We start from the raw sequence: 16,865 nt of genomic DNA on the forward strand, positions 1-16,865 counted from the left end.
TTAAATGTCTTATAATAGCACAAGTCGCTCAACAATCCCAGTGAAACTTCTCAGTGTAATTGATATTACTTTGGTACAAGTACCTGCACAATTTTAGTTCAAAAAACCGGCCAAGAGCGTGTCGGTAGCCATTACGAAAAAATTAAGTAATATTTTTCTAAGGATTTCTTATTTTATACGGAATCTTCCAAGTTTAGGTATATCACAGAATCGAAAAATCGTCTTAGCAAACCCCTAGTGGTTTTAAAAGACCTTTCCAACGAAACCCCAGACTATATATAGGGTTGGATTAGAAAAAAAAAACACCCCCACTTTACGTCTATATAATTTTTTATTGTACCATTTTGTCGGCATAGTTTACATATATATCCGTGCAAAATTACAGCTTTCTAGCATTGATAGTCCCCGAGCAAAGCCGCGGACGGACAGACAGACATGGCGAAACTATAAGGGTTCCGTTTTTGCCATTTTGGCTCCGGAACCCTTAAAAAGGTGCCCAGCTCCAAAGATAGTTTTCAGTAACTTATTTTTTCACCATCCACTGGTTAAATTTATTTGACGGATAAATGTGATGCCGTCTCTGCTTGTTTTGTTCGAAAAGACGCAGACGGCATCACATTATCCGTCAAATAAAATTAGTCAATGGATGGTGAAGCAGCCCCTATTCTATCAATCAACATATTAGGTAAGTAGGTGCACAGGAATTTCTGCCGTTTAACTCTAAGGCGCTGTTTCACCATCCATTGATTAGCGTTAACCGACAATTAAATGTGTTGCCGTCTCCGTCTATTCGAACAAAACAAATAGAGACGGCATCACACCTAACCGCCAGTTAACACTAATCAATGGATGGTGAAACAGCCCCTTAATAAGCATTAAGTCGCCAGTACGCTCGCCGTTGATCACATTTTCATACAAAAGTAGTTTCGTTCTAATTTACAAACAACACACTGAAACAAAATAAAACTTTGCGGCTATAACGGGAGCAGATTGATGTTTATATTAGTTTTCGTTCATATTCAACGTAACAGAATAAAATCACATTAATTTTAAGTTTTGTATGAGAAATGGAAATTCATTATTGTTTTTTTCCGTTACATTTTATTTTAACCAATTATAAACGTCGTAATGGCTGCTCCGATTGCAGTGGCAAAGTTGAGTTTTGATCCGTAACTTTCTTGTGTAATTTAGTTAGGTACTAAAATGTATAAGAAACATAAGTAAATAATATCCTTTTAATGAGAAAATGGAATAAACAAATCACCATCAAGTGAGAATTTTATCACTTGCCTAATAGCTTTTAATTCGTAAATTAGTGGACAATAAAATTCAATGACCATGAAAGCTAAGTAGCTGCTCAAATGGGCTGTCGGTTCATCAATTCTCCGATATAGCTGAGCCTTTGATTATTATTATTATTTAAAGTAACCTGTATTATATACAACATATATATAATCAAATCATGTATATAATCAAAGAGCTGAGCATATGAAGATATTTTAAAAAGCGAAATAATCTACTATATTTTACTCGTACAGTCACCAGCACCAATATATGACACAACAAGCGTGCATAAATATCTGATACGACTCTATTTCTAAGGCCGGAAGGACGTGTCAGATATTTTTGCACGCTCCGCTGTGGCAGATATTAATGCTGGTGACTGTACCTTTCGTTTATGCATGCTCAGCTGACAGTTTATCTCTGGTGGCTTATTAGGTCTGTGGTTTATCTGCTCATTATGTTAAATCTTCAAACATCTCGTCTACGGTGTTATTTTATTGCATCCTGAGTCGCTAAATATTTGATACCTGAAATCTCGGAGCAGTAAGTTTAGCGTTTAGTTTACACAATTATGTAGGTATATATTATGTGACTAATTAAATTTTACCTACTCGTATATGTACCTAAGACACCTCATTCTTAGGTCCAACACCTAACAGTATTATGATTGATTATTTGGAGTCTTTTGTATTTTTTATTTTCGACTCCAAATTTGTTACTTTTACGGTCATCCCGTAAAACCATATCGAAAATACAGGACCGCCCGCGTGGAATTCAGTTATAGCTTAGAGCGCTGTTCCCTCGGGGACTGTGCATTTTTCCGGGATAAAAAGTAGCCTATATCACTCTCCGGCTAAACTAAATAAACTATCTCTATGCCAAAAATCGTGTCGATCCGTCGCTCCGTTTCGACGTGAAAGACGGACAAACATACAAAACACACACTTTCGCATTTATAATAATAGTATGGAGGATATGGGTAAGTCGAATGGGAATGATTTTAAGTACAATCACGGGTACAATGTTGATAAATGTTTGTAAGTAAGCTAACTAAGTTTGGATTAGGATGGGCAAGTGGGTATAACGCAAATGATAATTTTTAATTGAAACATGAAACGGGTGTAGGTATGTTTTCAAGAAAGAACAATTAAGTAAGTAATCGAGTAGTAAAAACCCAAAATATTCAAGTAGGTAATTAGGTACAATGTGAACTTTAAATTAAGCCCTAGTGGTATTCTCTACTCTACCAGTCCATATACGGTCTCGTTACGTTAAGCACTGGCTGTTAATAGACAAATAAAGTATTTGATATAACAGCAACATGTAAAATTCATCAATCACCCAATATCATTTTTACCATTTTTTATGGTAACTTAACACAAAGTTTGTACATAATTTAAACAGCAGTAAGTAACGAAATTCTTTTTTTTTTTATGGCGTTTGTCCAATGGGACAATTTTGCCAGCGTCAATGTTGAGAGCTACAGATGATACTCGATCCGTCGTTTTTTTTTTTTTACATAAACGAAATTGCTTGAATCGGATCGCAGCGATGTTTTGACACTTTAGAGCAGAAACGTCAAAACGTCAAAACTGAAAGATAGATATAGTGAAGTTCGTGCGTTAGCCTAAACAAAACAAACAATGGCTTTTCGGTCGGCTGTGGGTTCTAAACTCCCTTTGGTGATAATTATGGGTGCAACTGGGACTGGAAAAACTAAGCTAAGTCTAGAACTAGCTCAGAAATTTCAAACGGAGATTATCAGTGCCGATTCCATGCAGGTAAGTCAGTCATAACCTAACCTAACCTATAAGAGATTTTATGCGGCATAAAATGGTATGAATACGCCTTAAAAGCATTACAATAGTAGAGAATATAATAATCCAGCGTAACATTAATCGTTTAGCATACTAATAGTTCCGATAAATAATAAAGTACTAGGATTTTTACGTATTATGAAAAGGCCTGATTTCTAACCACAAATCAGAAAAAAAACGTTGTTTCTGTTGTTGGAACTTCTATTTGGACTGATAATTTTAGATTTTATTTACTTGGAAGTATTTTTAATGCAAAAAATGTCTAATTTAGAATCAGTTTAGTGTAATTTTTTCATACAAGTCCCAAAACAGACAGCTTAAAAATGGTAAAGAAAATCAGAAACACTTATTACCCAAATTTAAATTTGCCGAAATCAGAAAATAAAATAAAATGTCCAACTTGAAATGCTTTTTCTTCATCTTTGTTTTAACCTCAGATCAAATAAAAAAACAGATTTTGGAATCGTAAAATGAGTTGTGGGTAACCAGTGTATATATATGCAAATGCCGAGTTGTTGTTCATTATAGTGTTCTAAGAGGTTGCCTAGCGCAGGGGTTGGCAACCTGTGGCTCGTGAGCCACGTGAAGCTGCGGCTCTTTAGTTCCAAACTTTATTTATGCAAGTACTATTTATTGGTGGCAAGAAACATTTTAGGGGCTCTTTAAAAACTGAAATTTTGAAAATTGTAGTCTGATTTACGACTTGTTGTCAAAAAGGTTGCCAACCCCTGGCCTAGCGTGTTTGTGGCATACCCAAATAGACATATTGACGATAAAGAACTAGCACGGACCAACCGTTAAATCTTGAACATCCAACTTATAGGTTTGGCTAGGGAGTACTAAGCTCTTGAGGACGACTGTCAAAGATCTATCAGTTAGGAGGTCTTGGTACTGCATTGTTGATATGCAAAACATAAAGACAATACACATTGTACTTTGCTGTTCTCAATACTCAATGTTTACTCTACTTGATCTGCAATTCTAACTAGATTTCTACAAATATGAAATCAATTAATAATGCAGATCCTACTAATATGGATGTTTGTTACTCAATCACGCAATAACGGCTGAACGGATTTACATGAAACTTGGCATACTGATAGACAAAGATCTGCATTTTTTTTTATCTAGTATTTTAACGAGGCTTTAAGTACACCAAATGTGACTATGCCAGCCTCATGGGGAAAGATCTACATTGAGACATATAAGATACTTGATATCCCGTTAATGTGTTCCCGTGGTATAATATTTTAAGTTTAAACAAGAATAGAGAGAGGGCCCTGTCCAAGAACAGTGACATACCTCGACTCTCAAGATTATGTGTTAACTGTGTTACGTGTGCAAGCAAACATTGTCCTTTCAAATTGTTACCATAACCTTTTTCAAACCAAACTAAGACATTTGTTTATTGCGTTGCCATGGTAACAAGAGTCGTGTAATTAAACGGTTGTTGTTGTTGTCTTTTAAAAAAATTGCATGGGCATAATATACAACAGTTCAGTTAAGATGGCATTTAACTACTTCTAATGCAGGCGAAGCTGCGGGTGAAGGCTAGTTGTTAATAGAATAAATAAGTTTGACACTTTTTACACACCGACACCGTGTTATTCTTGATTTCTGTTTACATGTTATTTTCAATCTTTATTACTAGATAGTTTCTATCAATGAACTGAACTGTCTGTTGATGTCGGAAATCAAGAGAAACAGAGTATGTAACTATGTATCTAATTATTTTATATTTAAATCCACGGAAGATATAGATGCGGCAACCTTCTACATAACAAACAAAATACAAGAGGCGGCTTGGCTTTGCACACCAAATGTAAAAACAACGAATAAAGAACATAATATTCCATTGGAAATACGTCAAAAACTTATGGAGAAGAGAAGTCTAAGAAGAAAATATCAATTGAGTAGACATCCCACTGATAGAAGACTATACAATAGAGCAGCTAGAGAATTGAAACAGATGATTAAAGAGAATGAAAATTTTACTTTTCAACAAAAACTTTCAGCTTTATCAGCTACAAAACAAGACAACTACTCTCTATGGAAATTGACAAAGCAATTTAAGCGGCCACAACAACCTGTACCTTCACTGAAGTCACATGATGGATCATGGGTGAGAAAGCCATTACAAAAAGCGGAGCTATTCGCGAAGCATCTCAGCTAAGTATTTACCCCAAATACTTCAACTATGCAAGGGTTTGAAGATGATATAGAAGCCATTATAAACAGCGACCAACAGCTTTCTCTGCCCTTGAAACTGGTAACACCTAGAGAATTGTTCAGGGCAATCAAAAACTTGGGTTCTAAGAAGGCACCAGGATATGACTTGATAACAGGAGAAATTCTTAAACATCTATCTAGAAAACCAGTTGTGTTTTTGACAATGCTTTTTAATGCAATTCTCAGAGTTCACTATTATCCCCAACTATGGAAAATTTCACAGATCTGCATGATTCCCAAACCTGGAAAGGCGCCCACCGAGACCAGCTCCTACAGGCCAATAAGTCTTCTCCCAGCAATCTCTAAATTGTTTGAAAAAGTGTTCCTAGGGAGACTGAAACCAATCTTAGATGAGAATAACCTGATACCTGACCATCAATTTGGCTTCCGAGAGCAACATGCTACTGTGGAACAAGTACACCGTGTAGTCAACAAAATAAGGCATACACTAGAGAAGAAAGAGTTTTGTGCGGCTGCCTTTCTAGATATACAGCAAGCATTTGACAGAGTGTGGCATAAGGGGCTGTTATATAAGCTGAAAATCACATTGCCAAATTCGTGTTTCATGCTGCTGAAATCTTACATACTGGGTAGAAGGTTCCAGGTCAAATATGGTGAGGAAGTTTCAGGGCTATATGAAATTAAAGCTTCAGTGCCACAGGGATCGGTGCTCGGTCCAGTGTTGTACTCAATATATACATCAGATCTACCTAACATCAATGATGTTGTAATGGCAACATATGCTGATGACACAGCCTGTCTTGCAAGCGACAAAAACCCATCAATAGCCTTGCAAAAATTGCAAACACAATTAACTGCAATGGAACAGTGGCTTGAAAAGTGGAGAATACAGCCTAACGTCCAAAAGTCTGTACAAATAACATTTGCCCTACGAAGGGGAGACTGCCCCAGTGTATACCTGCGAGGAGAACAATTACCCTCTGAAACATGTGTGAGATACCTTGGTCTCCATTTAGATCGAAGATTAACCTGGGCCAATCACATCAAAAAAAAAAAGAAAAGAAGCAGATCTTCAGTTCAGAAACTTGTATTGGTTAATAGGTCGACACTCTCCGCTGACGCTGGAAAACAAACTATTGGTATATAAAGCAATCATAAAACCCATTTGGACCTATGGTATACAACTCTGGGGAAGCGCCAGCAACTCAAACCTTGAAATACTGCAAAGGTTCCAAAATAATGTCCTAAGAACAATAAGTAAGGCACCATGGTTCTTGCGAAACTCGGAGATACACGAATATTTAAACACACCAACCGTGAAAGAAGAAGTCGTCAGGTACTGCAAGAGATACAAAGAGAGACTACAAACACACATAAACGAGCTTGCCAGGGACCTGTTGAGCGGCAAAGATGAAGTGACAAGGCTAAAACGCTGGCAAATACTCAAGCTAGACGAGAGAGAATGAAGTCTACTCTTCAAGAAAGAGGAGTGTGCTCGATGGAGTACCCCTCTTAAAAGTTAATTGAACTCACACATTATCTGATTATGGCTGTAGCATAGCTGATTGCAGATTTGGAAAAAAAAAAAAAATATTGAATAAAAAAGTGTCTGGTCTGCAGCCTCTTCTTACTCATTCCAGCCTATACACGTCCCACTGCTGGGCACAGGACTTCTCTCAGGATGGGAGGGCTTGGGCCGTACTTCCCATGTCCCACACCTCTTGAGTTTGTCGGAATTCATGTGCAAAATTATATATGAATTTTCCACAAGCTAATATGAAGAAGCCGTTTCTTATTTCGAATAAATGTCACAAATTCTTATTGCATAATGCTCTAATAAGATTATTATAAGAAGAAATTCTAGCTATTGAATTTAAGTATATTGTGGTGGGCGGTTGTAGAATTCTTTTGTGAAAAAAAAACGATAGACAATATTTCAGTCCATTAAATTGCTTAGACTTGATAGACAGGAATAGAAAAACAGTCAATTTCAGTGAAGTATGATGACAGTTAAACTCTTTTTTTTCCTTAACCTATGTCCAATTTTGGGTTTTTATGAGTCTCAGTGTATTTTAATGTTAAATTATATTTTCTTTAATTAGTTCAGTAATTTGTGATCACAGGGAGGACTAAATATTACCATTTACTGGCTATAAAAAGTACTTGCTGCATAATATTTTGAATAGTTTAGTATATTTAGAATAACCACTGAAAATATTGAAAATTGTCCAGCTTATATTACATAAGGGTTGCAGTTAATGGTAATTTGAACTGGAATTTGCATATTAAAGCACTTAAAAGTATACCTCAATAAGTATTTGTTAAAAAAATATTTTTTATGCAAACTTTTTTGCTGCCTGTACTTGCATTGTCATCCAACCTGCAAATAAAATAAGCCACTGGAAGTAGATCAAAATAAACTTGCAAGATTTGAAGCAAAAAAAAAAACAAATATACACAAGCTAAAATTGAATCAAAGCTTGTAAAAATAAATATAACTGTTTGTCATATTGTTTATAATAACGACCCCATGGCTATACAAGAAAAGCTTCATCATCATCTCGGTCTTTATACACCCCACTGCCGGGCACAGGCGTCCTCTCAGAACGAGAAGGCTTGGGCCATATATTCCCACGTGGGTCTGTGCAGGTTTCAACGATGGTTTCCTTCACCGTAAAACTTATGTTAAATTTTTATTGTGGCACTTAAATTCCGAAAAACTCAGAGCGAACCCAGGACTCTGCTTGAGAACCAATGGATCAAACCACTAGGCTACCGCCAACAAAAGCCAAATCTCAACTTTCAACAAGCCACGATGACGTATTGGCCCCACCCAAAAGCAACACCTAATGCCTCGTAACTTATTACACGTAAATTATGACACGATGTATAATTGTATATGTTATAGTATGCAAAAACTCGGCTTGGACCGTTCCCACTGTGGTCATTGACCGCTTATAATAGTTTAATTATAAGTAATCATCGAGATATAATTGATTGTTCGTGAGATTGGATGTTTGATTATGACTTATCTTTCAACCCTCAGCTCAACTCGGGACCAAAATACCCGGAACAACATGTACGTCGATAGTTAACAAAAACTATAGTGTTATAAGCCCAATAAAGACGGAAGCAACTTCTTTGAAGATTAGTAGTCATCCCGATAAAGCTTGAGTCTAGTAGCTCAACTTGGGACCAAAATGGCGTAAGTCCCCAACCTAACGACAGAAAAAGATCTCACTAATAGCGTATGTGTAGACTAAATGTAATATGTAGACTAAATGAGGACAGAAGCAACTTCTTTGAAGATTAGTAGCCATCCCGATAAAGCTTAAGTCTAGGAGCTCAATTTGGGACCATATTTGCGCAAGTCCCTAATGTAGACGTCAGTAAAAAGACCACACTACACTATTAATAGCAACTTCGGCCAAATGATGACAGAAGGAACATCTCTGGCTACGAAAAAAGGATTAGAAGAGCCAACCCCGTTTACGCCCATCTCAACTTGGGACCAAAACCGCGTAGACCCCAAACGACTGAGATATCTTGAACATGAAACTACTGTGAGACTCACTCATATTAAATGATATTGTACGGACTCACGTCTTAAACCGAGTAGTGTGCGTGTTTCGGCAGCCGCCGAGTCGCGTGCTCCTGAGAAGAAGGGCTACGAAATAGCCCGGAACATGTCGAGCTAAACTCGGTTTAAGACGTGAGTTATCCGTTACAATATCATTTAATATGACTGAGATATCGTTTAAAAATATGTAGTCACTAATATCGGACAGAACTAAGCGTGCATAAATATGTGATACGACTCTATAGCACCGTTTCGACCAATAATGTGCGAGGAATGTTGTTTTTCATTAACCAATAGAAACCCTTCATTTACACATCCTCGCACAGCACATCCGAATTTACACATTATCTCGGATATATTAAAGATTCATAAGTTTTATTACTTTGTAAGGTATAAATAGTTTACTTAAATATCAGTACTAAGCTTATATAAAACCTTTTAAATAAAATAAGGAAACTAAAACCTTTCTATTAATCTCACACTAAATGTATGAGATGGGAGTGTTTGATGTCAAAATTATGGATATTACTCTTTTATTTAAAAAAAGTTAATGATGTAATTTTACTCATTAGGCAACGTACTTTCGATATCAGTTCACAGTTTTTTGATATCTGTAAAAGTTAGGTACGGAATAACCGCCTGGGCACAATTAACGAGTACACCCTGTATATATACGTATTATATATATAGATGATATTGTTAGTTAAAGACTTGTAAAAGTGAAGACTGACATGGAAAAACTTTTATCACTTTGACTATAGTTACCGATGTAATCGGAGGATGCGGTTAATGCACGCCCGCGGTAACCATTGACTCGGAACGACAATAATACACGACCAGCTAATTCATGTACTCAATAAAAATTACATAAGGGCATGAATTACGGCCGTCAATTACTGAGCGTTTAAGCGCACATGAACGGGCGTCTATTCGCTAGTTGTAATTACGTACATCGCACTTTCCTCGCAGACTGTAGACACAGCAGGGCTACTACGAAACTCGAAGTTCGTGTCGTGCGGTCCCTCTCGTTCTCGTATTAAATAGTATAAGTGTAAGAGGGACCGCACGACACGAACTTCGAGTTTCGAGTTTCGTAGTAGCCCTGCAGGCGGGGCGAGCGTCCGAGTTTGTCTGCTGCGTTATATAACGCCCGTGGGACGCAGCCTTCGGCCGGCCGTCGACGCCGCAGTATACGCCAAATGCAGAGCTTACCCGCACTTAAACTCGTAAGACCCATGACGTCGAATTGCGATATACAATTTGAAGGTTACATTTGAATTAAAATACCTATACGGTTAAAATGTCGATGTTCAAAATATCGAAAAGTAAAATCTCGACTGTATGGACACATCGAAAATTAAAATAACGAAAGTTTAATTGTCGAATGGTAAGATGACCTACGTCCAATATTATCGAAAATCTAATTATCTACATAAGTAACATCGAAAGATATAAATATTGAAGTACAAAGTAACGAAGTACAGAGTACGAATATCCTATGTGCGAACTATCACGTGACAGGGTCGACAGAGCTCCGCTTAAGCGGAGCTCCTATTCCGCTCAGTTGAGCCGCTTCGCGCCTTGACGCAATACTAACCTAACCTAACCTATTGAACAATTTAGACATTTCGATAAAATTATAAATTACCAAAAATATTTTGTTCGATTAGTTTAGAACTGTGACCACAGCAAACAACGCTAAACGCTAAAAATGACTAGATTATCCATACTTCCATACTATATATACTATATACTATATATACTATATATTACTATATATTACTATATATTACTATACTATATATATATACTATATATAATATTATAAATGCGAAAGTAACTCTGTCTGTCTGTCTGTCTGTCTGTCTGTTACGCTTTCACGCCTAAGCCGCAGAACCGATTTTGATGAAATTTGGAACAGAGATAGAATAGACCTTGGGAAAGAAATAGGCTACCTTTTATCGCGAAAAAGAGGCTTGAAGGGGTTGAAATAGGGGATGAAAGTTTATATGGTGGAAGTTCGTCGCTGTCAAAGAAAAACTATGAAACTTGGCTTTTAGGCACTTGATAAGAAATAAGTCTATATTTGTTTGAGCTTTTTAGAAAATTTTGACCTTGAAGGGATGAAATAGGGGATGAAAGTTTATGTGGAAGGTCGTCATTATCGAAGATAAATCGATGAATCACACCAATCACATAAATTAAATACTTCCCAAAATTACTATTCCACGCGGACGAAGTCGCGGGCAAAAGCTAGTGTAAAATAAATGTTATTAGGAGAAAGGAGCAATAAATAAAGCAGATTTGTATGTACAATATTTTAATTTTCGACATTCAAATATGTTGACATTTATAATTTACTAGCGTTTACCCGCGGCTTCGCACGCGTAAATCATTATATACATACAGCAGTTGAATTGAAATTCCGGGATTTTATTAAATTCTCGTGGGAAGTCCCTAAAATTACATCATGGTTTTGATTGACGTTAAGTTAAAACACCCATGCCAAATTTCATGACTCTAAACCCAGCGGTTGTTATTTCGAGATTTTATCCCTATCCTGTAGGAATATCGGGATAAAAAGTGGCCTGTATTATCCCAGATGTCCAGCTATATCTACATACCAAATTTCATGACTCTAAGCCCAGCGGTTGTTATTTAGAGATTTTATCCTTATCCCGTGGGAATATCGGGATAAAAAAGTAGCCTATGTGTTTTATTCCAGATATCCAGCTATCTACATACCAAATTTCATGACTCTGAGCCCAGCTGTTATTAGTTCGAGATTCTATCCCTATCCCGTGGGAACATCAGGGTAAAAAGTAGCCTGTGTGTCATTTCAGACGTCCAGCTACCTACATACCAAATTTTATGCCTCTAAGCCTAGCGGTTGTTATTTAGAGATTTTATCCCTATCCCGTGGGAATATCGGGATAAAAAGTATTCTATGTTTTAATCCAGGTTATTTTAAACTAACTTTTTGCCAAATTTCATCCAATTCCGTCCAGTCGTTTCAGCGTGAAGAAGTAACAAACATACTCACTCACACAAACTTACATATTTATATTATTAGTAGGATTAGTAGGATAACTTAAATAATCAGTAGGGAAGTTTATTTTTCAAAAATCTTTAATTATTTAGGGAATAAAATAATTATATAGCAAATCGTTTTTCAAGAGCAGCTGTGTTCCACCTCCACCATGCTGTCAGAGCAAGAGAGACAGCTATATGGCACTTTTTGCGAGTGCGCAGTTTGCCATTCTTTATAATTATTAAAAAGCATACATGCAACATTTATGTTTTTTTTAAATATATTTTTTATTAAAATTGCATGTTATGTTTACCATTTTCATTACTATTATTTAAATTATTTAATTTAATATATTTATATTCGTTTAACTCAGGATTATAATTTAATTTAATGTTATGAAATGAAATCATAATGATTATTATGATTGTATTAATAGTGATTTTAATTTTAAATTTTAACTAAATTGTATGGGTTTAAAAAATGCCAAAATAAATCAATTTATTATTAATTTTATTATTATCAAGGCTTCGTTAATACGGCCTATACATGGCTTATATGTCACATATATCTTTATATATATTTATAAGTTCTACGAAAAATGCCAATTAGATAGTAAGTGGATATACATCAGTTGCCAGGCCAAGGGGGCCTTGAGATTGTCAATGAATATTGGAGTTTGAGCCATACGGTTCGGCCTTCAACATAATTCGATGTTCACACGTTTTAGCACACGAAATACTTTTAAGTATAATAAATCGATAATGGCCTTTGAACATCAGAATGCGCGTAACTAATAGGATAAAATTTTAAATGGTTAATTGAAGGAAAACAATTGTAGCAGGATCTTTTTAACCCCTGACGCGAGAAGGGTGCTATAAGCTTAACGCATATGTTTGTCCCGTCTGTGGCACTCTAGCGCAAGGATGGACTGATTTCGATGCGATCTTTTTATTTGAAAACTAGTTTTCTTGATATAGTTTTCGTGATATGGTCTTTTCGTGATAAAGTCTATTCGTGATAAAGTTTTTACGTGATAAAGTCATTCGTTAAAAAGTTTTCGTGAAAAAGTTTTTCGTGATTAAGTACTGACACGTGGTCTTATCTCTGGGAAAACGCTTGTAATCGAGTTTTAGCCCGAGCAAAGCTCGGTCGCCCAGGTACTATATTAAAATACGGACAGTGTTTAGCGAAGAGAAAACTTAAATTGGTTGATAATTGTATTTCTAGTAATTGTTTAAAAAATTATATACCTGTCTCTTTCTCAAACGCTTTTCTCTATGCAGCACTTCGATGCAGCAAGTATGGCGCTACTTGCGTGTGATGTCACCAGCAAGTATGACTTTATCTGTCTAATTTTGAACTTTTTTTTTTATTCAACTGGATGGCAAACGAGCAAGCGGGTCTCTTGATGGTAAGAGATCACCACCGCCCATAAACATCTGCAACACCAGGGATAATGCAGATGCGTTGCCAACCTAGAGGCCTAAGATGGGATACTTCAAGTGCCAGTAATTTCACCGGCGGGCTTACTCTCCACGCCGAAACACAACAGTGCAAGCACTGCTGTTTCACGGCAGGATTAGCGAGCATGATGGTGGTAGCAATCCGGGCGGACCTTGCAAAAGGTTCTACCACCTGCAAAACTTCAATCAATAACTAAGCTTAACTAACTTAACTTTGTTATTTGTAAAGGTAGCATAAATAATGTTTGTTTGTTTGTTATTCGATAACGGGCAATGTGAAGTTTTAATTTATAAAATACCGGGTGTGACCTGTAATATGAGCAAATAATTAAAACATAGATCAAAATGGTCAAAATGAACAACGTTCAGCTACTTTTAAAATTAATTAGTTTTTTTAATTTTTATTACACTAAAGTTTATTCGAAGAAGCAATGTTAAGCAAAATGGTTGATGTTTGTAGCGTGACGGGCGACGTCAGTTGTTTTCTAGGATGGCGTATGTTGATAGCAGTATTTAATTTGTACCTATGTAAAAAGAAAAAATTAAAGACTCCATTATTTTTAAAAGTCGCTAAACTAATGTTGTTTAGTTTGACGAGTACGATCTATGTTTTAATTATTTGCTCGTATTACAGGCCACACCCGGTATAGTCAAATACCGTATTATCCGCCCTGTAACTAACTAAAGCTTCTGTTTCCATGAGAAAGTATGCTTTCTAATCTTCACCAATAAGCTTGCAATTACACGCTTCCAGACAGTGTCTTCGGGATTTATTACAATTTGTTTACATATTTTGCTATGTGTAATAATTACTTTGATATGAATTTATTTTGATACTTGTCCTCGTCCTAAAAATACTAGCATGTGTATTGTAACTAGCGATGGGCCGAAATTCGGTTTAAATGCCGAGCGTTCGGCATTCGGCAATATTTTTAGCTAGATAAAGAACCTGGGTACTTGTGCTATTTCGACTGAAATTAATAAAGAGCTTGTCTGTCATATCAGTAAAACATGCAATTAACATTAAATAAATAAACTTAGTACTTATTCTTTTACTAAACGTCTTGATAATAATTCGTAAACTGAATAAATAAAAATAAAATATTCACAATTTTCACAAACTAAACGTTGAGGATCATTAAGTATTTTTAATTACGTGTTTTTAAAAATCAAATTTAACAATTTTTTATCTACTCATGTTTCAAATTTACTAGCGGCCGAATTTCTTACTTTTACCGAATGTTCGGCTGAAGTTCGTATTCGGTTCTAATCACATTCGGCCCATCTCTAATTATTACTATTACGTTCTAATTCAAAGCTTCCTAACGTGTGATAAGTGTGTGGACTATGACGGAGATCGGGGGGTCACGCGACACAGTTACGCGGTTAAGTTTCGAGTAATAATATCAACGAGTTATTTAACAATTTAATAAACAAAGTTCGTGTTTTAAGAGCTTCCTTATTAGCTACTGCGATGCGTCTGGTCCATAGTCTCTCCTTAGGGTTGCCATATGGAAAAATTAAATGTCCTGAATAAAAATCCTGGCATCACCCTTAAAGTTCTAACTTCTAGAATTTATTGTAACAAAAATTTGGCTGCAAAAGTAGATTATAACCGTAATAGTTTATTGAGATCTCTTTAGCTGTTATTTAGGATAGATTTAAAATTGTTTTGTAAGAAATATTTTTGGTTTTGGTGATTACTTACTACTCACATTTACCATTGCACTAATTAAAAGTATATGTATCAATTATATATGTATCAACTTTGTAATTTAATGAGGTTATTTCTAAAAACCCTTACACTTGCCAAGCCCAGTAGGGATCCTGGCAAAGGGTCAAAAATCCTGACATGTCAGGACAAATCCTGACGTATGGCAACACTATTCGTAGGTGACGTTAAATAGAGACAAATTTTGTAAATTAACAAGTACCGACAAATTTGTATTAGCGATCGCGTGTAAGGTGTGACTTAACATTTATTGATAAAAAAATGGTTTTTATACGAAAAAGCCTTAAAAAGTATTGGAGCATTGACTGCCTTGTCTGCGAAGAATACTTAACACGTTAGCCATTTGGTAACGTAGTGTGAAAAATACAAACACTAAAATTTGCACTATTATAATTTATTAATTTCGCAAATTGTTCATGCGGTACGTACTTGTGCGTAAGAAAGATGTTTAACTGGCTTTTGTATCTACGCAAAAATAACATCCGCAAAAATTTATAAATTTCATAGAAACATTATTTTTAATTAAAAACAACCCTCTTCTGCAATCCTAATGCAATCAAAAGGAAGTAAAAGGATTGTCGTTCATCCACAAAGTAACCCTTAATTAATCAATCAATTAATTATTTACAGGATGCTCTCCCTAAACACTCGCTTATGAATTACTACTTACCTATCCGGATAAGAATTTCACTTTTCAATTCGCCACTTTTAATTTTCTTTTTTGCAAATCATTGAAACATCTGCGTGCTCCGCATATACCTCCAAATTCGGCAAGTGGCCGGCAAGCGCGTTTGCATTCCACCAAGTTCGACGCCTCGCCCAAGGCCAGTGTATTTCCCGCCCGCCGGTGCCTCCCGCGCGATTCTTACCTGCCAACTACATGTGACAGCTCGTGTGACAATTGAAAGCTGCCCTTTACTTTTTTTTTATTGGAAAAGACTTAGATTTAGAAGCCATCATGCCATATATGTCACAATTTATTCAATGGTTTTTTTTCTATAATAGAATAGAAATCTAACCAGCCAGTGTGCCTGCACAGCATGTTTCCCGTCGCCTGGTGCGTCCTGCCGATTCTTACCTGCCAATTTAATTGAAAGCTCGTGTGAAAGTTCAAAGTAGTCCTTTATTTAAATTAGTTCAGGCAAAGTGAATAAGAAGTAATGCATGTTAAAAATACTAATGGTAATGTCTCAAACTTTCGTGATTTTCACTCATAGTCAAAATACCACGCACAGGACTTATCACGCTAACACACACGAGTAATATTTACCTCGACGTTTCGGCAACATTACAGTGGTGGTGGGGTGTTGTAACCACCAGGCATAACTTTTTTACAGAGTAGTCCGATTTTCATAATTCTTTTTTTATTAGATAGGGTGTACCTTGAAGTTGGTATTATATACATTTCGAAAAAAAAACCCCAAAGGTGGGGAGAAAGTATAAAATAAAAACTTTGTAACAAAAAAAGGTATTATTTTTTGCTTTTCAGATTTTTCGGCGGTTCAATTTTTTTGTTAAAAAGTTTTTATTTCTTTTAGAACAACAGCGTCACAATTCATTCTAATTTAATTTTAATTCGGAAGTTATTCGTAAGGCCAATAACAGTTACTCCCTATACTATATTATACAATAAAATTGATAGCTTAGGCAGTGCAGTGCAAATTAACTTCTTATTAAACTTAATGATATAAAACTTAATCTATAAAAAAAAATTAGTTCACATGTGTGCGTGTGTGCGCGTGTGTGTATGTGTGTGCGTGCGTGCGTG

The 16,865-nt window shown here is 35.9% G+C and overlaps 1 protein-coding gene across 1 annotated transcript in view; it reads left to right on the top strand.

The window, feature by feature from the left end:
* Positions 1–2,888: 2,888 nt before the first annotated feature.
* Positions 2,889–16,865, top strand: part of LOC141430645 (tRNA dimethylallyltransferase) — a 297,995-nt gene continuing 284,018 nt past the window's right edge. Inside the window, exon 1 of the mRNA XM_074091450.1 lies at positions 2,889–3,065. Coding sequence (XP_073947551.1) covers positions 2,928–3,065 — 138 coding nt within the window. The 5' untranslated portion in view covers positions 2,889–2,927. The remainder of the gene's footprint in view (positions 3,066–16,865) is intronic.

The sequence above is a fragment of the Choristoneura fumiferana genome, chromosome 8 (assembly GCF_025370935.1).
Source record: "Choristoneura fumiferana chromosome 8, NRCan_CFum_1, whole genome shotgun sequence".
Taxonomy (NCBI): Eukaryota; Metazoa; Arthropoda; class Insecta; order Lepidoptera; family Tortricidae; genus Choristoneura; species Choristoneura fumiferana.